A 21181-nucleotide genomic window follows, 5' to 3' on the forward strand; every position below is an offset into this window, starting at 1 on the left:
CAGTGCCCTAGTGGCTTTAGTGACTATAGTATCAATGTGCGTGTCAAAGAGCAGCTTGGAATCATGAACAACACCAAGATCTCTCACCGTAGATACCCTTTGCAATGTTTTTCCTTTTAGGACATAATCGAAATGGATGGCGTTCCGTTTCCGGCTAAAAGTGACGACACTACATTTTGAGGTATTCAGGTCCAACTCACTGCACACACAATAATCTTCAAGGCGAACAAGATCGGCCTGTAAATTTTCCGCATCAGATACACCGGTTATTTTAGCGTAGATTTTCATGTCATCCGCGAAACACAACAATTGAGATGAGCGAAGGGACAGACCAACGTCATTCACAAAGACCACAAATAGAAGCGGCCCCAGTAATGATCCTTGAGGGACACCACTAGGAACAGTTACCCAGCTGGAGATATAATTGTTGATAACAACTGCTTGTGACCGGTTATGGATGTACGAAGAGAACCATCTGAGTAAATCACCCCTAATGCCAATATTGGCAAGTTTTCGCAAAAGGATAGAATGCCTGATTCGATCGAAGGCCTTGCTGTAGTCCGTGTAAACGACGTCAACCTGAAATCCCTCACTCATTGCATCAGTTACAAAGTTATTAAGTAGTGCCAGATTAGAAACAGTGCAACGTCCTTTAAGGAAACCATGCTGCGACGGACTAAAGTATCGACTCAAAGCTACGTATAGCTGATTGTACACAATCTTTTCAAACACTTTAGCTACAATACAAAGCTTAGAGATCGGCCTATAGTTAGTAATGTCCTGTTTTGGACCCCTCTTGTGTACAGGAGTTATATAAGCACGCTTCCAGATCATTGGTACTGAATGCTCATCAATTGAGCGTTTGAATAGAAGATAGAGAGGTAAGCCAAGCGATTTAGCACAACCAATCAAAAATGCATCAGGCATATTATCGGGACCCGCTGACTTCGAAGCATCCAAATTCGCTAACAGTTTTTCAACGTCAGCAGGACTAAATATTATTTTAGATATGTCAGAGACACAAGAAGTAGTGACTAGTGAGGAGTCATATAGATCCGGCAACCCAGCAGTACCATTATCTGTTGCAGTAAGAAAGGTAGAGTAAAAATATGAGGAGAAAGCATTACAGATAGTTTCCCCTGAATTAAACAAATGGTCACCGCTATTCATGCTGGACGGTATAGCATTAGATTTCGACTTTGATTTAATAAAGGACCAGAAATGTTTTGGATTATTGCTAATGGAATTTTCAACGGACTTAATATAGGCAGCATAACAATCTTTTTCTACGATTCTAGCTCGTTTACGTAACATTTTGAAAGACTCCTCATCAGATCTATTTCCATAAGTTTTAAATTTATGATGGTACTTAGATTTCTCCTTTAGAATTTTTATTAAGGCTGGAGAGTACCATTTTGGATGAGACTTGCTTGTTATTATTTTCACCGGAATGTAATTGTCACGAAGCACATCCATAGTCCTATAAAAATATTCAACGCAGTCGTCCAGAGATTTAGAGGAAAAAACCTGGATCCAGTCAATTTTTAGAATTTCAGTATTGATAGATTTATAGTCAGCTCGGTTGTACAAAAACTTTTTATGTGGGGCGTTATTCAACTTAGCTACATCAGCGTAATCAACTTCAATTACCAAAGCACCGTGATGGCGGTCTATCGGTACAAGTGCCTCGGAACTACAATCACGAACAACAGCGGTATCGTTACTCAAAAGAAGATCCAAAATACGTCCATACCAGTTTTTAATACCGTTATATTGTTTAAGATTTAATAAATTAATTTCATCAACAATCAATATCTCGTCATTAGAACTGAGATTATTAGGGTCAAAAAAATAATCGCCAACCGTCTATACCGATATGAGTGATAAAGTGATAAGGGCCGGTAAAATTACAGCCCTACTTGAAGAAGGTTGTTCGCAAACTTACGTGTCTCAGCGGTTAAATGTGAGTCGTTCAACTGTCCAGAGGACTTGGCAACGGTATCAAGAGACCGGTTCGGTCAAAAGAAGACCCGGTTCGGGAAGAAAACGATGCACAGAATCAAGAAATGACCACTTTTGGGTGAGTCCGGCGTTGCGGAATCGTAAGGCGTCAAGTGTGGACCTGAAGAAGAGCCTTGAAGAAGTAAGAGGAGTAGAAGTTCAGGAGGAGGCTTTTGGCTGCCAATATCAGGAGTTACCGCCCAGCTCGGGGCCCTAAATTACTCCGTGAGCACCGTGTTGCTCGGCTTCAGTTTGCTCGGAACTGTGCGTCACGGACTCTGGAGGACTGGAATAAAGTATTGTTTTCTGATGAAGCTAGAATCTCTTTGTGTGGAGAGGACCGACGCCGGCGAGTGCTGCGAAGACCACGGGAACGCCATGCGGAAGTGTGTTTCGAAGAAATCACTCCTTATGGCGGAGGCTCCGTTATGTTTTGGGCAGCAATTAATTCGACAGAGCGTACGGAGTTAGTTTTCATAGAAAATGGAACATTAAATGCACACCGGTACATAATGGAAGTCCTAATTCCATATGCACAACCCACATTGACTGCGGTTGGGGAAGATTCCATTTTTTTGGACGACAATGCTCGCCAGCACCGTTCTGGCGACGTGGAAGCGTGCGTATATGCAAGAAGTTGGGATCCGTCGTTTAGATTGGCCAGCTCGAAGTTCTGACCTCAATCCAATTGAGCATGTCTGGGATGTTCTAAAGAGACGGGTAAGATCAGTGCAACCTGCTCCACAAAACATCAGGGAGCTAAAAAGAGTCATTGCAGAAGAGTGAAACTCAAAACGTTATTAAAAACATCATGGAAAGCATGCCCAGAAGGATTCAAGCTGTGATTTTGGCAAGAGGAGGTCACACTCGTTATTAGGTTTTTACATTTGTAACTTTATTTAATTAAAAAAAGTAAAAAAAAAATCTTGTCTTTATTGCCGACCACTTCTTATTGTTTGGGCGTGTACATCGGTTTTAAAGAATCCATCGTTTTTTTTTCTTTTAATTGCCCGAATTCACTTCACGCGCATTAATTTACACGATTATAAGTATACAGACTAAGTCAAAGAAATAAATTTCATTTAATTAACTCAAATCGACTTTAGAACGTAAATTTCCTTAGGTGCCCGTTTTTTTTTTGCCAAAGAGTGTATTTACCAACTTCTGCTGTCTCGATAATTTTCGTCCCGTACAAAGAAATGCAGCCGTTCACTAACTAAAACGCGGCTAAGTGACAAGTGCTCAAATGTCCGTTTTAATTAGAAAAAAATCAAGCACACAATTCTCTTTTGAAAACAGTTAAAGTGTTCGACTTACCGGAACCTACCCTAACGATGCAGAGCTGACAATTTCAATATTCTGAAAGTGGGTTATGATTTTTTATATTAAAAAAAAAATTGTCACATAGCCGCGTTTTAGTCAGCGGCGGCAGAATGATCCATTCATAAAACTTCAATCATCACTAAAAACAATTTTGATCAATTTCATCATTTCTTTTTTTCCATAAAAATTGACTATGCCTATCATTGACCTACCAATAAATGGACATCGGATTCGCGCTTAAAAGTGTCCGCATCTATAGGGCGTTAGAATCACATACAGACCGTCAATCGCGCAACAGTCTTCGTTTGTCAGCGCGGTTGTCAATCATACAGTACCATATAATAATAACTTGTAAAAATTACTGCAGTAAAGTGTAAAAACAGGGTACCTAGTTAATAATTAGGTATATTCACTACGTAATATTTATCGGCAGTACAAATTGAAAATTCTATAACCCTTGTCTAGCACACGAAGTTATGCCGTCTTATTATATTGATATAATAAATCTGTATTATATATTACTCTACACTAAAGAAAACAAGAAAAAAGAGAGTGTCCGTTCTCATTACTTATTTGTTCTCTGACGTTAGTGTTGTGTAGATTATAAAAATATAAAATAAATAAGTAACTGTAAAAAAATTCAGAAAAAATTATAAATTCAAAATTGTAATACAAATTCATAATTGATATTATGATTAAAATAAAATAATAATAAACAGTACATAATAAACAATATTTGTATTGAATATTGAATAAGTGAAGAATTGGTAATTAAATTACAAATGATAATTTTTTAAGAAAATTACTATTTTTTCGAACAAAATATTATATTACGCTATATTTATAAAATGAAACTATTATTCCGGATTTAAATCGCTTCGAATCGAATGTGTAACAATCGCGAAAACCTCGGTTACGCTATATTGTTTATTATATGTATTATATGTATAATAAACAACTTTTCTTTGTTTGTTAAAAGTATCGGATTGAATATTTAACTTTAGGTTTTGCTTTATGTTTTCGACCCAGCTCGGATACGTGAAGAAATTCGGTTCTGACACGCTGGCACGCACTGGTCGCAGCTTTTTCGTATACTAACCTAACCTTAACACACAGGATGGCGTCGAACCAGCTCGGAAACAAACGGAACACCCAAATTCATAAGCGAACATGTTGGCCGTGGGTTAGCGCACGTGATCGCAACGTACGCCATATATGTGTAAGTCAGTTTTCGTTCGACATTTTTGACGTCAATCGTGGGCTATATGTCCGCCAGTGAATGCTCATTTAGAACAGCTTCACTTCATATAACATACGTACGTACGTACAGTACAGGCGGCTTGCTGTCATGAGACCTAGCTCTAGCCCCTCTGAGATGGTGCTACCTTGTGGGTACAGAAACACATTATCTACAGCTTACTTTTTAAATTTCTGCTTTATTTAACTAAAGAGCGTTTAATCCATGTTTAATCAGCCCTTGTAACGATCAGGCTCAGGCAGACAGGCTCATAGCGTATAATGTAGTGGTCTCGTCTACCCATCTCGCTCTAACATACGTGTATACTAACGCTCTTTCACTTGCATTGCCAATCTATGGGTACCTATATACTAAATGATTAACCGTAATCATTTAATAATTGATAGGAAATGAAACAATTTTTTTACAGATCTTTTTACTTTCAGTTTCACAGAAAAGTAGAGTAGGTATAAGTTATATTCATTATTGCTGTCAATGTACATTTGCAAATACTTACTTATGTAAAAATTAACGATTTCCTTTCCTCAAAAGGGTGCTTCTTTCGAAATGTTTTTGTATCGCTCATAAGATGCCTTCTTACACATTTACTTATTTATTTTATTTTTGATGGTGAATACAGCGTGTATCACAACGAAACAGAAACTATAATTATAAGCAAAAACAGTTCCGTACTGATAAAAATACAAAACAATAGCAAAGTACAGCATTGACAACACTAAAAAAACTAAACGACATTGTACAGACAGTCATGACACATTATAGAAGCAATGTAACATTACGCAAGTTAGATTACTTTAGTAATAAAAAATGAATTAGATAATACATTCTTAACGTACGCACAATTTGTGTTAAACAAATCAAAATCGCAAAGAGCAGAAACTTTGTTAAAATTATTGCTCGCATGCCATATAAACGAATTCCGTTTGTAATATTGTAAAGCGACAGGTAAATTAGGAATTAGTGACTCGTTACGTAAATGCTTATCTGCCCCCGTAGCCTGGCTACGCATGATAGTCGCGAAGCGCCCGATAAAATTGAAATAAGCGCGTGCTATTGGCTGTCTTAATCAGATCTAATTTAGATAGCCAATAAGGCGCGCTTATTTCAATTTTAACGCGCGTGTCGCGACTATCATGTATAGCCATGCTACGGGGGCTGGAACCCTTAAGTGAATCTTAGACATAAACTCGGGGCAATCGACGATATTGGTAGTAATTTTAATGAGATAGTTTATGTTTGCTATTTTACGCCGCAATTCAAAGTGAAGTATGTGGTCTCTTTTGCAGATATCTAAATAGTTTGAAGAGCGGTAAGGCTGATTAAATTTAAAACATAAGTAACGAATAATTTTTTGATGAATTCTTTCAATACGCGATATTATACATTGGGTTCCAGATCTGAGAGGCATACTCCAAGTTGCCACGCACAAGGGCACATTATAAGATTTTTAGTGTTTTGGCATCTTCAAAGTCAACCGAACTACGCCTCCGAATCCCAGTGCGTTATTGGCTCTAGTAATTATGGCATCAACATGAGTGTCAAAGAGCAACTTGGAACACACCAAAATTGTTAATAAACAAAGAGTACAATTAAAAATAACACGCGTCTCAGACATGCTCATGATCAAATCTATGTTTACATATGCAAATTACACTTGACACGAAACTATTTGTATGTACCTTATCAAGACTACTCAATTACACTACAACTAATCCGTGGCACAGATGCTCCTGAGAAGAAGAAGGAAACAGATATTAGTTCAAACTTACACTTTACTTTAACTATAATTCTATTAATTCATAAATAACACAGAAATCAAACATCCCGAAACGCTTAAATATATCACCCACGGAGTTTGTGGATATTGTCATTCAACTAAGCAGACTGAAGTTGTAAGCGCTTTGAAGGTAAAACCAAGTGAATGGAACTAAGGGTCGTATTCCAGAACTCTACTCAATGCTCAAGTAAGGATTTGAGCAGATTTGAGTATGATTTCAATCACTGGGAGTACGACCCTAATGGCAAGGACTTGAGTGTGATTTCTAGTGCTTTGAATCATACTCAAGTCAGGACTTGAGTATTGCAGTGAGCACTGAAAATCATACTCAAGTCCTTGCCATTAGGGTCGTATTTCCAGTGCTTGAAATCATACTCAAGGCTGCTCAAATCCTTACTTGAGCATTGAGTAGAGTTCTGGAATACGACCTTGAGTCTTCATGATTGCTTGAACCAAACACTACAACTTTGATTTCTGACAATACATAATTGTCAAGAATCATCAAAGTTGTATCATGTCAGTATTGTTTGTTTGTACCTATTTATGCTAGGTTTGTATATACTTATGTGTGACCGCCATTTAAGGAACAAAGTATTCATGAAAATGTACCAAGGTGGCAGACAGAACTGAGGCTGGACCATTGTAAAAAATTTAAACCCTTATGAACGTTCGTTATATTTCCTATTGAATTCATAAGTGAGCGAAACTGTGACATACCAACAGACATACGGGCACACAGAAATAGCCATGTTGAAACTACAGGAATACCTAGTTGAGCTACCGAATCTTGGTAATACTTAGGTATGTGTGGATAGTTCTTTGAGCAGTGGACTAGAAACGAATCATCCAGGACCACATTTTGGCGGAGTAATCGATTATGAAAATGTACCTATGTCCCGCCACAAATATATACTGTTTTGATGTAAATGAGTATCTCTGTAAATAAACTATCCACGCTTACCTAATAAAGAAGCACCTTGCAAGTATGTACAGTATATTTAAGCACTATATTAAATGAGCACGTGGTACACTCGCGAGTACTTGCTATGAATGTCAGCAAACTAAGTACTTAGATTGTGTTTTTGTAACCATGCGGACTGGACTCGTCTTGAGCCTTTCCGTCTTTCGGTCTGTTTCTATTCTATTTCCGCCGCAAAGTCGAAGCACGCTCGGCACGCTGCCTGTCTTTTCCCGGCTCTCGTGCCTTCGATCGGTCAATAAGCTTGAGGTCTTAAATTTGTAAGAGCATTGGAAGTGTTTTATAAGTCGATTAGCGAGGGCGCTAAATAGTGTTTCGTGGGTTTATTACCATCTTCAGAGCACCTCGCGTGCTCTAGAGGTACATGCCGTTGACGAGGTAGTCCGCGTCGTGCGCTAGCGGCTTGCCGCGGCGGCGGCGGCGAGCGGCGCGCGCGCGGCACCCCGCCAGCACGCCCAGCACGCCAGTCATCAGCACGCCTGCGCGAAACAGCGCATTAGTGCTTTTGCCGCTGCTCAGCATGAAACGGACCAGAGTAGCTAGCCTTGTTTCCCTACATTTATATCTATATTATGAATAGAAGTATCAACAGTGTCACATGGATGGACCATTCTCATTTCTGCAACTTTTTTTTGTGCATATGTATTATTAAAAAAGATATACTTGTAATACTTAGTCAATTCCTATTTAAAATTAATCGAGGTTGTTTGTATTAATATAGTTTTTATTTTTACTTACACAATATAAATATTTATTTAAATCATCATTAAGAAAGTGACGAAAATGTCACTTCCATGTCGTGTGCAAAGCCCATTTACAATGATACAAATTAAAATGAAATATATTTGTCTGTAATAAATAAACTAATCTGTATTATTTTACGATAATACATAGAATAAACTTTCTAAAAGAGACTAAATAATTACAACATAAATAATGGATTTAAAATATTTCATGACGTTTGTGCATGAAAAAGTTTTCACCTCCATGCATAAACTTATTGAAAGCAGCCATAATTTAGTAAATCAGTCAACAGAGTTTCTGAACAAGTACAGACTACAAACACAATGCCATCCATATGCCATCTTGAAAGTTTTTGACAGTTTGCCACTTCCAGGATAATAGTTCTGGCGCACGGACCTTTAAAGTACGATTTTTCAAAAATTAGCTTGCTGTTTTAATCACTTTTGTGGATTACGTATCATATTATTTTATTCAATTCGGATCTATCTATATAATATGAGCTATTGTAACCGTCATCTAGGCATTTCATCGTATTTTATAAATAGAAATCAAGGTCACGAAAAAACGGTATTTAAGTTTAAAATCTCAATTCCATGGACGTCACCCACGTGGATTACTGTTATCCATAGAGGTGACACAATTTCCATGGAAGTGACAATACAATAATGGATGCTCTTTGTTAACTTAAATAGTAATAACGCACACACTCAACATAACCCCGCACTAGGGAAACCCTGTGTCGCCGGTGCCATGGACACCCACATAGACAACCACAAATTACACCCAAACTCACGAGATAAATAGATGGAGGCCATATAAATATTTCTCCCGGCCCGGGAATCGAACCTGGGACCTCTGCGTGGCAGTCCGGCGTGGTAACCGTTCGGCCACGGAGGCGGTTAATTAATATAATATCAACGTAATTAATCTGATTTATATATACTTTAGTAGATAATGGAGTCTACGAAAAAATGTTAGGAAGAGATAGACGTAAGAAAAAGAATGCAAGAAGAGCAATCGGGATAAAATGTAAATGTAGGGTCAAGAGCATGTCAAGCTTGACACTTAAGATTTAAATCCAACTCTATGCCGCTTATGATAAGAACGATCCAAAGTACAAAGTGTGAAGCTTGACGTGCTCTTGACTGTACGTTACAGAAAGCGAAAGGAGAAAATAATAAGTATTATCTATTGATGAAATGTCAGAAAAAAACAGAGCAAGGAATGGCGTAAAAGGACCAATGAACCGATTGCGCATCTTCCTTCTATTTCAAACATCTCCTTCTGTCCCAAGCATACGATCTTGTTCTGTTTCAAGATGTCCTTCATCTTGACTAAGCATATCGCAGCTTCATTTTGCATCTACGATCGTTATCACTAAAATTGCAATTATAAAGTCATAATCTTAACGTACATTACTATTCGTCACCTAAAAATCCCTTGCCGTCCCGTCTTGTCAGTGGGCATTGGGACTAACTTTATTACGAGTACTTTCTTTTATAATTAAAACTGTTTAATTTTGATAAGGTAATAACATCTTGCTTAGCTGGTGAAAATGAAGAGGCTTACTTTTGTATTAGATCAAATGACAACGAAACAGTTCAGTAAATAGTGACCTTATAGTAATTAGTGTTTTATTTTATTTAAATTGTTAAACTATTTTTCATGTTATAAAGCTGAATATTTAATCATTATTTTACCAGGATCACGATAGACTAACACGGCCATTGCCTTTTGTACTCCAAGAGTAAATTTAGATAATATGAAAATATCACAACATCATAATTTATTTAGCATTTTCCCAAAAAGTAAAAATTTTGTGTTGACCACTTTCATTCTAAAAGTGCGAAGTGTTAAGTTATTAATATTGATTATAAAAACTATTATATATATACTGGTACCTGTCACCTAATATTAAAAACTGAATAGAAGACTGTGTACCTACTGTTCCAAAAAAAATATTTTAATAACATAGAATTAACATAATTGAAAATACTTATTACTTTAAAAAGCCTAAAATGTAATCAAATCTAAGTGATCACGTAAATAAAGATAATTAAGTAAAAAATACGTTTTATTCTAAAGTAAATCATACATGCTTTATTAAAATTAATGTAATATGTAATATATTAAAAAAAAAAAAAAAAAAAAAAACATGTAGGTAATATGTCATTACCATGGACTTGTGTCACTTCGGTGGAGGCATTTTTTCCCTTTTTTCATGAAAACTACAGTGATAATAGCTAGGTTCTTAAGTGAAACATAATGCAGGATACGGTACCTTTCATTTGAGACTACTTTGAATCATATCAAAAAACATTGTTTTTTTTTATTATTCGAAGTCCGTTTTTGAGAATGGTCCAGAGTCCAGATACCAAGGTAATAAGCGGGTCAAGGTGATAGTTGTTTTTGTTACGATCGGCTACTGACCGAGCACGAGCAGCAGCAGCGCGGCGGGCGGGCGCTCGCTGCGGCCCTCGCGGTCGTCCGCGTCGCGCGCCGCCGCCAGGTGCACCTCCTGCCGGGACACAGAGGCCTTCGTAGCCAAAGTTGGAAACGATATTGAAAGCGCGCGTCTTTCGGGAAGGGTACCTTTTGAGGTTCAGTTTTCTTGCCGGCGGAGGCCTCGACGACGTGGCGCGGCTGCGGCGTCGAGGCGGGCGGCCCCCGGGGCGGGGCGGCCGGCCGCGGGCCCTTCTTGGGCGCATCGTGCGGTGCGAGCCCGCCCAGGGCCGGGAACACGACTAGCTCTGCGGAGCGCGACCCTCCCGCATTGGCCACGCTTACCGCTGCACCCGGCTCGGTTTCCTGCGGTGCAAGTGCAATAACAAGATATTGAATAGTATATAATTTACGCGTTTATTATTAGCGAAGGAACACGATTTTACGCAAAAATTGAAAATAGTGACCGTGTCGAGCGGCGGCGGCGGCTGCCAACCGCGCGAGTCGCCGTCACCCCAGTCGCTAGCGGCCGTACGCCACCCGCCCCACTCGTTGCCACCGCCTGCTAAAGACGTATGCGAATACACTCGTAAGTAGTTGTAAATGAGGGTTATTTTTTGGAATTGGTAGCACATATCGCACAATCTTGTACCTGGCGACGTCTGCCAGATGCGGCGCTGCCAGGCGGGCGGCGGGGCGGGGGGAGCGAAAGGTGCGTAAGGCAGCGCGCCCTCGTCCTGCACCAATCCGCCTTTGTGGCTGAAGATGTGCGGCACTACACCTCCCACACCTGTCACCACCCCACCACCGCTGACACCGCCCTCTGTCCACAACACATAATATTACGCGAATATTTTGAATAAGTAGTCGTCTGCGGTGCGGAATAACCGAAATAACCCATCACCGACCGGTGTACCGCCGCGGTGGCTGCGCCTGCATTAGCCGGTGCGGCCAGCGTGCTCCTCCCGCCTCTGCCGCTGCGCCCTCGGCGACCTCTGACAGGAAATTGTCCTGCCAAAACAGTTCAAAAATTTTAACATGTTTACTATGTGCTGTAGTAAGGGGATAGTGCTGTATATACCTACCTAGTTATGGTTTCTAGCTATATGGGTTGCTAGCCAGAAGCCATAACCGTGTCGCAAAAGATAGGTAGGTACTTACCTTGTAAGAAGTGTAATAATTTATTACTAATAAATAACCCCTCATGAACGTAGGTACCTCTAGAACCTCTAGAGCGTAGCAATACGAAACAATAAACTACTACGAGCGACCAAACCTTTTGTACGGGATTCGGTGAGTCAATACCTTAGGTAGTGCGTTAATCTTAGGTCAACGTTCTGGGTTCTGTATGGATCTTACTTACGACGTTATACGACTTATGAGTTATTCACAGCAATTTACACAATTCCAGAAGTAGCTGGGTTCGAAAGAGAGCCAAGGTAGGTATCTACAGATCGCGTTGTACGGTCTACCTGCGGTTGTCGTACAGGCGCAGGAGGAGGTAGTGCTGGCGCGGGAACGGCAGGCGGCGGCGCCGGCGCAGTGCGCGGCGGTGCCGCCGGCGGGGGGCACGCGAGCTCGGGCGCCTCGTCGCTGCCGTCGGCGCACTGGGGCACGCCGTCGCACGCGTTGTACACCGCGATGCACTCGCCGCCCGCACGGCATTCGAATTGGTACCGGCTGCATCGCCCTGCCAACACACACACACACACACACCGCGCTCGACAGCCGAGTTCCTGAAGTGCCCGTTGCGTCGCCGCGTCTGCGACGCATATCGTAAATCGTCATTAAAAATCATCGGAAATCAAAAATAGCGTACCTAGTGTGGGCACTACCTACCGTAGAAGAAAATAGATCGAAACAATTTATATTACAAATTTTTTATTATCAACCTTTGTTACGAGTCGATCTAAACTATCAAAACTGCCTAGGTGGCCGAACGGTTTACCATGCCGGACTGCCACGCAGAGGTCCCAGGTTCGATTCCCGGGCCCGGAGAAATATTTGTGTGGCCTATATTAATTTATCTCGTGAGTTTGGGTGTAGGTAATATATGGTTGTCTATGTGTGTGTCCATGGCACCCGCGACACAGGGTTTCCCTAGTGCGGGGCTATGTTGAGTGTGTGCGTTATATAATCGTTTTATTTCCCAACACCAGTTTGCTCTCGGTAGGTAACTTTTAATAGGTTCGGGTGGCCTCATCAAAAAAATGATTCTACCCTCATGGTTCAACATTTTATAAATTGCCATATTCAAAAGGGACAGTGTATTAGGTGGGTACTTTACTTGCAACACCCACTAATTCTGAGTAGAGATATACGCCGATCGTGAAATCGTCGGCGGCCGGCGGCGGCGGCGTGATCGACGTGAAATCGGCTGGGCATATATTTGTTAGGTGTTTAAAAACACTAAAACATTGTACAAATCAACTTTATATTCATTTTCAACGCTTCTTACACTTTAACTTGACGGCAGGTTATGTCTATGGTATTTGACAGTCTAACAGCATTAACATTCATGCGTTGGGATAAATAGTGTAGTTACCTATCTATGCACTTAAACGTAATGTAATTTATTCGAAGCAAACGCAATGCCTTACGTGAAGGTTGCAGCATCTGATGCGAAGTAGACGGCGCCGTAGGTGGGGGCGGGGGTGTTCGGGATTCGGGTGGCCTTGGGCTCGTGGTTCCTCTAAACGGATAAACATGATTCATGAGTTATATAAGATGGCAGAGACGGTACTCAGTGTCATAGTTTTGTAATGGTGTCGCACCGAGACGTAGGCGAAGGCGTGGGCGCGGCGACTGTGGGCGCAGGCGGGGCGGGGGGCGGGGGCGAGGCAGCGGGTGCCGGCGCGTGGTGCGCCAGCCGCTCCTGGTCCTGCAGCTCGGCCAGCCGCCTGCTCAACGCCAGCACGCCACTACTGAAGTTGCCGTGCGCTGTGAACTTGCACCGGAAATCCTCTGGGGGACCGCAGTTGAATAGGTAACAGCTGCCGGGGCTCTGTCGATGTTAAAAACAATACTTAAGTTTTATTTACCCAAATACGACGAAATCCCAAAAGCCTCGACCGATTTCCATTAGGTAAAGGAAGCGTCGAATGGTTTCTGCCTATATGGCCATAGGTACCTACCTATCTAAATATACTACATACAGCGCCGTGCATGATGCAACGGGCAGCCACAACCCCGACATTTAGTTAGATAGGTAGAATCTTTATTCACCACCATGACAAATACATACACACACATGATACAGACATTAACTTAGACGTAACACAATAATATATTCTACTAGTATCTCTCTTGGAAGCCATGGCAATGAAAAGGCGCTAACTCAGCATAAATGACGCGGCTGCCCGCGACGCTGGTATTCTGCCAGGACCCTATAGGGACAGGGACGCCACTCGTAAAAACCCAAAACAAAACCAATTTAATTCATATCGAGTTCTTAGGTTTTCGCGATTGTTACACATAGGAAATGATACTATTACTGACCATGTCCAGTCAACCGTGATCATGGGACCTGTAAAGGGTCCGAAACGTCTGTTTGTTTGAAAAAACAAATATACGCGATTTAAATCCGGAAAAATAGTTTCATTTCCAATTTCATTCAATTCAAATTCTAACCAATTTAACTCAATTCAATCCAATTTAATTTCATCCAATTTTTTTTTCCTCAAACACTTTAGCCACTCATATTTCTGCATATTTAAAAGATACTCTTGCAGCTTCTGCTTGAAAGTTCTTTTTTTGACGTTGTTACGGATAGGAGGAGGAACATTGTTCCAATAACGAGTGGCTAAGTGTCGTACTCCAGAACTCTACTCAATGCTCAAGTCAGAATTTGAGCAGACTTGAGTATGATTTAAAGCACTGGAAATACGACCCCAATGTCAAGGACTTGAGTATGATTTTCAGTGCTCACTGCAATACTCAAGTCCTGACTTGAGTATTGAGTAGAGCTCTGGACCTAAGTGTCGGAAACTCCCTCTAAATGCAGCGGTACTATGTCGAGGGGTTGTAAGCAGAAACACCCTTGTCGACCTTGCTCCAAAGCAAGAGTTTACCGTGGATGACCAAGTGAGTTTCTCATACAAATAATAAGGTACGTGAGACTGAACAACAATTGAAGTTTCCATTCAGCAAGACCATTTTAAGCATAGGGGAGCCTGGTCTAAGAAGACGCATCCGATAAGAGTAAGTACGTACGTATAATGCACTGTTTGAAGTACGCAATGTCGATTGCCGTGAAGTTTGCCTGTAAGTTCACCAGCACCCCTGGGTAATAATTCCTGTAATTCCACCCGTCCACCATCCCCCCGATATTTATTATTCGGGGTCCTTGAATATATGTGTTTTCTATGTATGTTCTTTGTTTCTTTATTATAGTTCTTCTTTATTTATTCACTATGTGTTATATATTTATTTCAATGTATATGGTTTTTATTACCTAACTAGCATTATATTTTTGTAGAAATAAAAATGGTCAGCATTAAAAATTTTAAAATTGAAATAAAATAAAATCCATGTTTTTAATTAATCTAAATTGTATGAAGTCATTTGTAAAATTGTTAAAATAATAATAGTGTCATAAAATTGTAAAAAATAATAAAATAGTGTAAATCATTGTAAGAAAAAATATAATAAATCAAATAAAAATTGCATCAGAGTTTAAGTAATAATTTCGCCCACGTTGTCCCCTCCGCACTACGAGGGCTTTGTTTTCGCCTTGTTGGCCTGCGCTACTGCTTTCATAATCGCCACAGAAGTCGGCAAATTTTGGTCCTGAACGCTTCCCTGCCATGAGGGCGCTCCATATCGAGGTCGAGAGTTTCTCGTCGACCTCGAATTCGAGCTTCAACCTGTTGGCACCGAATACGCGGCATTTGTTCAGGACATGTTCGAGTGTCTGTGCGGCGTCTGGGGAGCACATGCATCTAGGGTCATCGCAGCATCTGAACCGATGGAGGTACGCCGCGTTCTCGCCGTGACCAGTCCACGCCTGAGTCAGCCAGTAGGATACGCCAATTTTCCCGTAGACTCGGTACGCCTGGCGTTAGTCCGGGAAAAACAATTTGGTGATGCTGCCTTTTGCGGACGCAGAATACTCCTCTTGCCAGGTGTCCAGGGTTCGTTGGCGTATCACCCGTCTGGCGTACGAAAGAGGGAATCTGTCGTAGTCTGCAGCCGTTTTCTTATAGAGGGCAGCATGTTTGGCGAGCTCGTCCGCGTGCTATTTGCCGACAGTGCCGACAAATTGGTATGATTGTCTGTCTCCTAATATAATCAGCCTTTCTCAAAGTGGACGATAACGCCCCCTTGTGAGCGCAGCAGGCCTAAAGGGGGGCGGTGAGAGAGCCAGAAAAAAAAATGGAGGCGTTGCGTAGAGGCTTAAGGGGAGATTTGTAATTTCATCTAGGTAAACTCAGGGTCGTATTCCAGAACTGTACTCAATGCTCAAGTGAGGATTTGAGCAGACTTGAGTATGATTTCAAGCACTGGAAATACGACCCTAATGGCAAGGACTTGAGTATGATTTCTAGTGCTTTGAATCATACTCAAATCCTGACTTGAACATTGAGTAGAGTTTTAGAATACGACCCCTAGACACCCACTGAGCTCTCTACTCTCGACTACAAATTGTGGACATGAACTAATATTAATTAAGAGATTGCTCAAACTAACTCGGTGCGATATTTCTCTCCGCGTAGTTCATATATCTGTTTTATTGAATAAATAAAATAAAGATCATGTCAATCGATCGCTCCGTTTCGAAATGAAAGTAACACAAAGAAACAAATAAAAAGGCAACAGACACAGTTTCGCATTTTAATAGTTATTAGTATTCCTAGATAGGTAATTTTCGTAGATAATAGACCGCTGGCAATCATGTTTTAACAAGTTTTTATTAAATAACCCGATTTGTGCATTCCTGTATCAATCGACTCGTTAATAGAATATTTGTTCTTACTTGTTGAGTACGATTGAGCGTCGAATGAGATAAACGAGTTTATGTATGTTTGTCGTATTCCTGTCGGTGTGTGCTAATTATGCAATCCTATATAAACAACGTAATATTTATTTTATTTTCATTTGCGGTTTCGCGCGTAATAGATAAGCAGTACTTAGGTTCAACACTTACTTACGTACTTCTCAAACCAAAACAATGTCGGAAGTAAAAAAGAAGAGACGGCAATACTGCGCGGAATATATTAAATTCGGATTCATTGAAAAGCCCACAATTCGTCGCCTTTGTGCCTTCTATGTCTAAAAACATTTTCGAATGAAGCAATGAAGCCTGCAAGATTGCAAGATCATTTGAATAAAATGCATTCAGATAAGAAAGACAAGAATGTAGCATATTTTCAAGAGCTAAAGAAGAAGCATAATACTCAGCCAAGTGTAGCAAAACTCTTATCGGCGGCTGCTAAGCAAGATGACGACGGACTTCGAGCTTCGTACAATATCTCTTTGTTAATTGTTCAAAAAGGCAAACCACACAACATTGGAGAAGTGTTAATTTTGCCAGCAATAAAGGAAGTACTTAATGACTACTGTGCTTCATAAACCGGCCGCTGATATTATACGAAAAATTCCTTTGAGTAATAATTCTGTGCAAAGGCGAATTGATGAAATGGCTTCCATTGAAGAATCATTGTGCAATCATCTGAGGACTAGTCAATTCTCAATTCAGCTCGATGAGTCCACTTTACCAACGAATGAAGCATTGTTGCTGTCTTACGTGAGGTTTATTAGAGATGAGAAAATATGTGAAGAACTATTTTTGCTAGAAATTTAGAGACCGATACAAAGGGCGAAACCATATTCAATGCATTCAATGCGGTAAAAGTTTTGTGATGAGAAAGAGATTCCCTTGAAAAATATTATATCAGTTGCTACGGATGGCGCTCCGGCTATGACAGGGTGCCATAAAGGCTTCATAGCGTACTTAAAAAATAAAATTCCAGATGTCCTTGCTGTACATTGCGTTATTCATATACAACATTTGGTTGCTAGAAATTTAAGTGAACGACTATTTCAATCACTGCAATATGTCATCAAAGCAGTCAATAAAATCCGTAACAGCTCTTTGAATGATAGATTATTTCATCAGCTTTCTGTTACTAATGACGAAGATTTCAACCGTTTGTTGTTTCAGACTGAAGTTCGTTGGTTATCAAGGGGCAATGGTCTGATTCGATTTTACAACCTGTTTGACACTGTGATAGAGTTCTTGGAAACTAAACATACAGAATTGCGCAACAAGCCCATTACATCAAAGAATGATATAGCTTACATGACAGACCTGTATAAATTGTTCAACGACATGAATCTCCAACTGCAAGACGATGAACTAAATTTAATTAAAACAAAAAATGTCGTTGCTGCTTTCGCAGCCAAACTGCTTCTACCATAAGTCAATGGCTTCTACACAAAAATAATATGGGCAGACGTGAGTTTCACAATTTCCCGAATTTATCAGTATCCAGCAGTAACGACGACTTGTTTGCCTACTGCCAACATTTGGAAAACCTCCACATTGACTTCACCGAACGATACCAGGACATTTTGAACTTGGAAATACCAGACTGGTTGTTGGATCCGTTTTCAAATGTCAACACATCAATATCACCTCAGCTGGAAGAAGAACTTATAGAATTGACAATGAACGATGAAATAAAAGTCAAGTTCGAAAATGGCTACCAAGAATTTTGGCCACAAAAACCGATCCCGCAATTGTACCCTGGATTGTGGTCAATCGTTCAAGGATTCTTGATAGCATTCCCATCGTTATGTTTGTGTGAACGTGGTTTTAGTGCTGTGACAACGCTGCTTACCAAAAAGATTTTTGCATGTTACCGAACGTGGTGACTTGCGGCTGTTCTTGAGTAAATTGGGACCTGATATCAACAAACTTATTAAACAGCATCAAATTCATCCTTCACACACAGTTTTTATATTAGAATCAATTATGTTTGTTTTATTTTGAATAAAAGATACTCTGTCTGAATATTATAAAGTTGCGTTTCAATAATCGTTCTCATTGGCAGGTGTAGCCCTTAAGAGTTAACTTCAGACATGAGCGCCGTTGTGTACCTACTACCTATTGCGCTCAGGTCTCAAGTTAACTCTTGCGGGTTATAGTAAAAGTCTCGTTTAGAATGAATGTTTAATCTCTGCTAGTATAGCTCACAATAATTAACTAAATTTGAAGTTATAGTGGTTTTTAGGTAGGTGAAAAAAATGGGGGCGCTAAAAAATATTTTATTCTCAAAGTGGGCAGTAGACAAAATAAGTTTGGGAACCCCGTAATACATGCTAACATTTTATTGCTTAATGCCAAGAATACAAAATATGTTAAATTTGAATTACCGAACGTAAAATAGACTAGTCCAAGCATAGAAATAAACGGGGAAAAGTTAAACCTCGTCAATAAAGCAGTCTTCTTGGGAGTGATCTTAGATAGTAAACTTCAAATGGTTTCCACATATATCTTCCTTGGCCAGCTGATTAAGCTCCGCTGCATACGTAGTCCGCAGAAAACGTAAGCTTACCGATGTTAGTAGTACCTACTGCTAGACTAGTTTACTTAGTTACTTCCATAGTATAATGTCCTACGGGATTCTCATGTGGGGTAAAGCGGCAGGTATTCAAACCATATTTGTATTGCAAAAACGAGTGATTCGTTCTGTGTACCGTCTAGGCTCTCTGGTTTCTCTCAGAGAAAAGTTTATCATGACTGTGGCATCACAGTACATTTACTCAAATATTTTATATGCTCGTAAAAATATACATAATTTCAATAAGAAAGAAGATATCCATAATATTAACCTTAGAGCTAAGTCCAAACTCATGGTACCACGATTTCGTTTAACCAAGGTAAACAACTCTTTTATGGGGAACTGTATACGGTTTTACAATAAGATTCCGGAGCATATATTAAGTTTATCATTTCCTAACTTTAAAAACTACATTAAAAATATTTTGATTGAAAAGTCATATTACAAAATTGAAGACTACGTGTTAGATGGAAATTATGGAAAGACGACACGGCTCCAGCATCCACACAAATTTGATTCAAAGTCCCATGGTCACGGTTGCCTGTAAAGGGCCCGAAACGTCGGTTTGTTTGAAAAAACAAATATGCGCTATTTAAATCCGGAAAATTAATTTCATTTCCGAGATATTTTTTTTTAAAACCCCCAACTATTACAATTTTTTGAATCTGACATTCTGCCTGTTTGGCATTTTACGTTTCTGGCATAATGCGTCAAAACGTTTTGGGTTTAAATAATTTTAAACGTAGTGCTTAAATTCTCTTTGACCTATTTTAGTAATACGGCAGTGCTCTGCTAAATGTGTGTTTTTATGTAAAGTCAGAAATATGTTAACCAAACAATTGTAGCAATGAATCTATAAAAAATTACGTCGCCAAAAATATAAAGAAATGAGGCACATTTTTCTTTCTCCAGGCCTTTCATGTGTTATCTACTAGGTATTATCTAGTAGTCACTTGCCTACTAATGATACTCGCCTAACTAACTTACCGGGACGGTAGCTGCCATTTTTTATGGTCATTCATTGCTAGACACAAGTCATCAATGATATCTCTGGAAAAGTGACGAAATTAATTTATCGACGCAACGTCGATCCATAAGTGGGTCCCTATCAGTGAATATTAAATAAAAAAATGTGACCATGTGCTAAGCAAAGTGTGGTTTCCAACGCTTTCATGACAATCACACCTTCCAGGCAGTGTGTTTTTACATTTTAGTTTGCGACACAGCTTACGAACCTGCCTCAGAATAAATAACTACAGGTATATATCTATCTAGTGACGTGAGTGAGTTAAATAGAAAACAATGGCATGCGGGAGCGTCCTATCATTGATAAGGCACTTTACACAGTGATAAGCAATGACAATACATCAGCCCGGCAACTGACGGGGGTCGAAGTTAAGTCGTTCCATCCCATCCGTCCCACCTTCTCCTCGTAGACGAACACATCACAGGCATCGGTCTCGCAACAGAGGCGGAGGCACTCCTGGCGAGCGCCCACGTCCAGCTCGGAAAGATAGCGCGCGCCCATCTCGCGCGATTCCTCCGTGCGTATGATTTTGTCACGCTGCACGTCGAAGCGCGCCGCGCACGCGGCCGGGTCGAGCTCGCGCGTGCCCGCCGGCGCCGCCAGCCCCGCCGCCAGCGCCGCCACGCAGGCCCACCGCCGAGCCCACATCGCAGCCGCACAGTCGCTACAGGCGCCGACCGAGCGTCCAGCCTCACCGCCGAAAGCCGACTACAGGCCAGTGGCGGAGGCCGTGTGCCCGCGGTCGATATCGGCGCGCCTGCGCGACTCGCGCGCGCACCGGGCTGCTAACGCTGCGAATGACATTCGTTAACATTCTAAGGCTAGTGCGACATCCACCCCTTCGCCAAGTGTGTATTTAGTAGTTTTGGTAAATCAAAAGTAAGCGCGCGTACGGCGAGCGGCGGAGGTAGTTGTGGCAGTGGCGGCGGTAGCGGCGGCGCGACTCCGGCCGCACCCGGTCCCGGCAGCCGCTCGCGGGCGCCATGTCGCTGTTCTTCAAGTTCAGGAGCAGCGTGAGTAGCGTCCCGTTCCCTACTCGTCGTCGTGCTCACTGCTACAAACGCCC

The 21181-nt window shown here is 40.8% G+C and overlaps 1 protein-coding gene across 1 annotated transcript; it reads right to left on the bottom strand.

Moving 5' to 3' along the window:
* Positions 1 to 5774: 5774 nt before the first annotated feature.
* On the bottom strand, positions 5775 to 20763 carry LOC113225873 (basic proline-rich protein). The gene is made up of 11 exons (XM_026458330.1): positions 20512 to 20763; positions 13299 to 13528; positions 13125 to 13216; positions 11997 to 12214; positions 11433 to 11535; positions 11177 to 11347; positions 10992 to 11089; positions 10675 to 10890; positions 10513 to 10600; positions 7669 to 7817; positions 5775 to 6312 (listed from the first exon to the last, which is right to left on the bottom strand). The coding sequence occupies exons 1-10, from the start codon at positions 20761 to 20763 to the stop codon at positions 7693 to 7695; spliced, it is 1593 nt and encodes a 530-aa protein (XP_026314115.1). The 3' UTR covers positions 5775 to 6312; positions 7669 to 7692.
* Between the last annotated feature and the right edge of the window lie 418 nt (positions 20764 to 21181).

Source organism: Hyposmocoma kahamanoa, unplaced genomic scaffold, assembly GCF_003589595.1.
Source record: "Hyposmocoma kahamanoa isolate Upper Pololo Valley unplaced genomic scaffold, ASM358959v1 179, whole genome shotgun sequence".
Taxonomy (NCBI): domain Eukaryota; kingdom Metazoa; phylum Arthropoda; class Insecta; order Lepidoptera; family Cosmopterigidae; genus Hyposmocoma; species Hyposmocoma kahamanoa.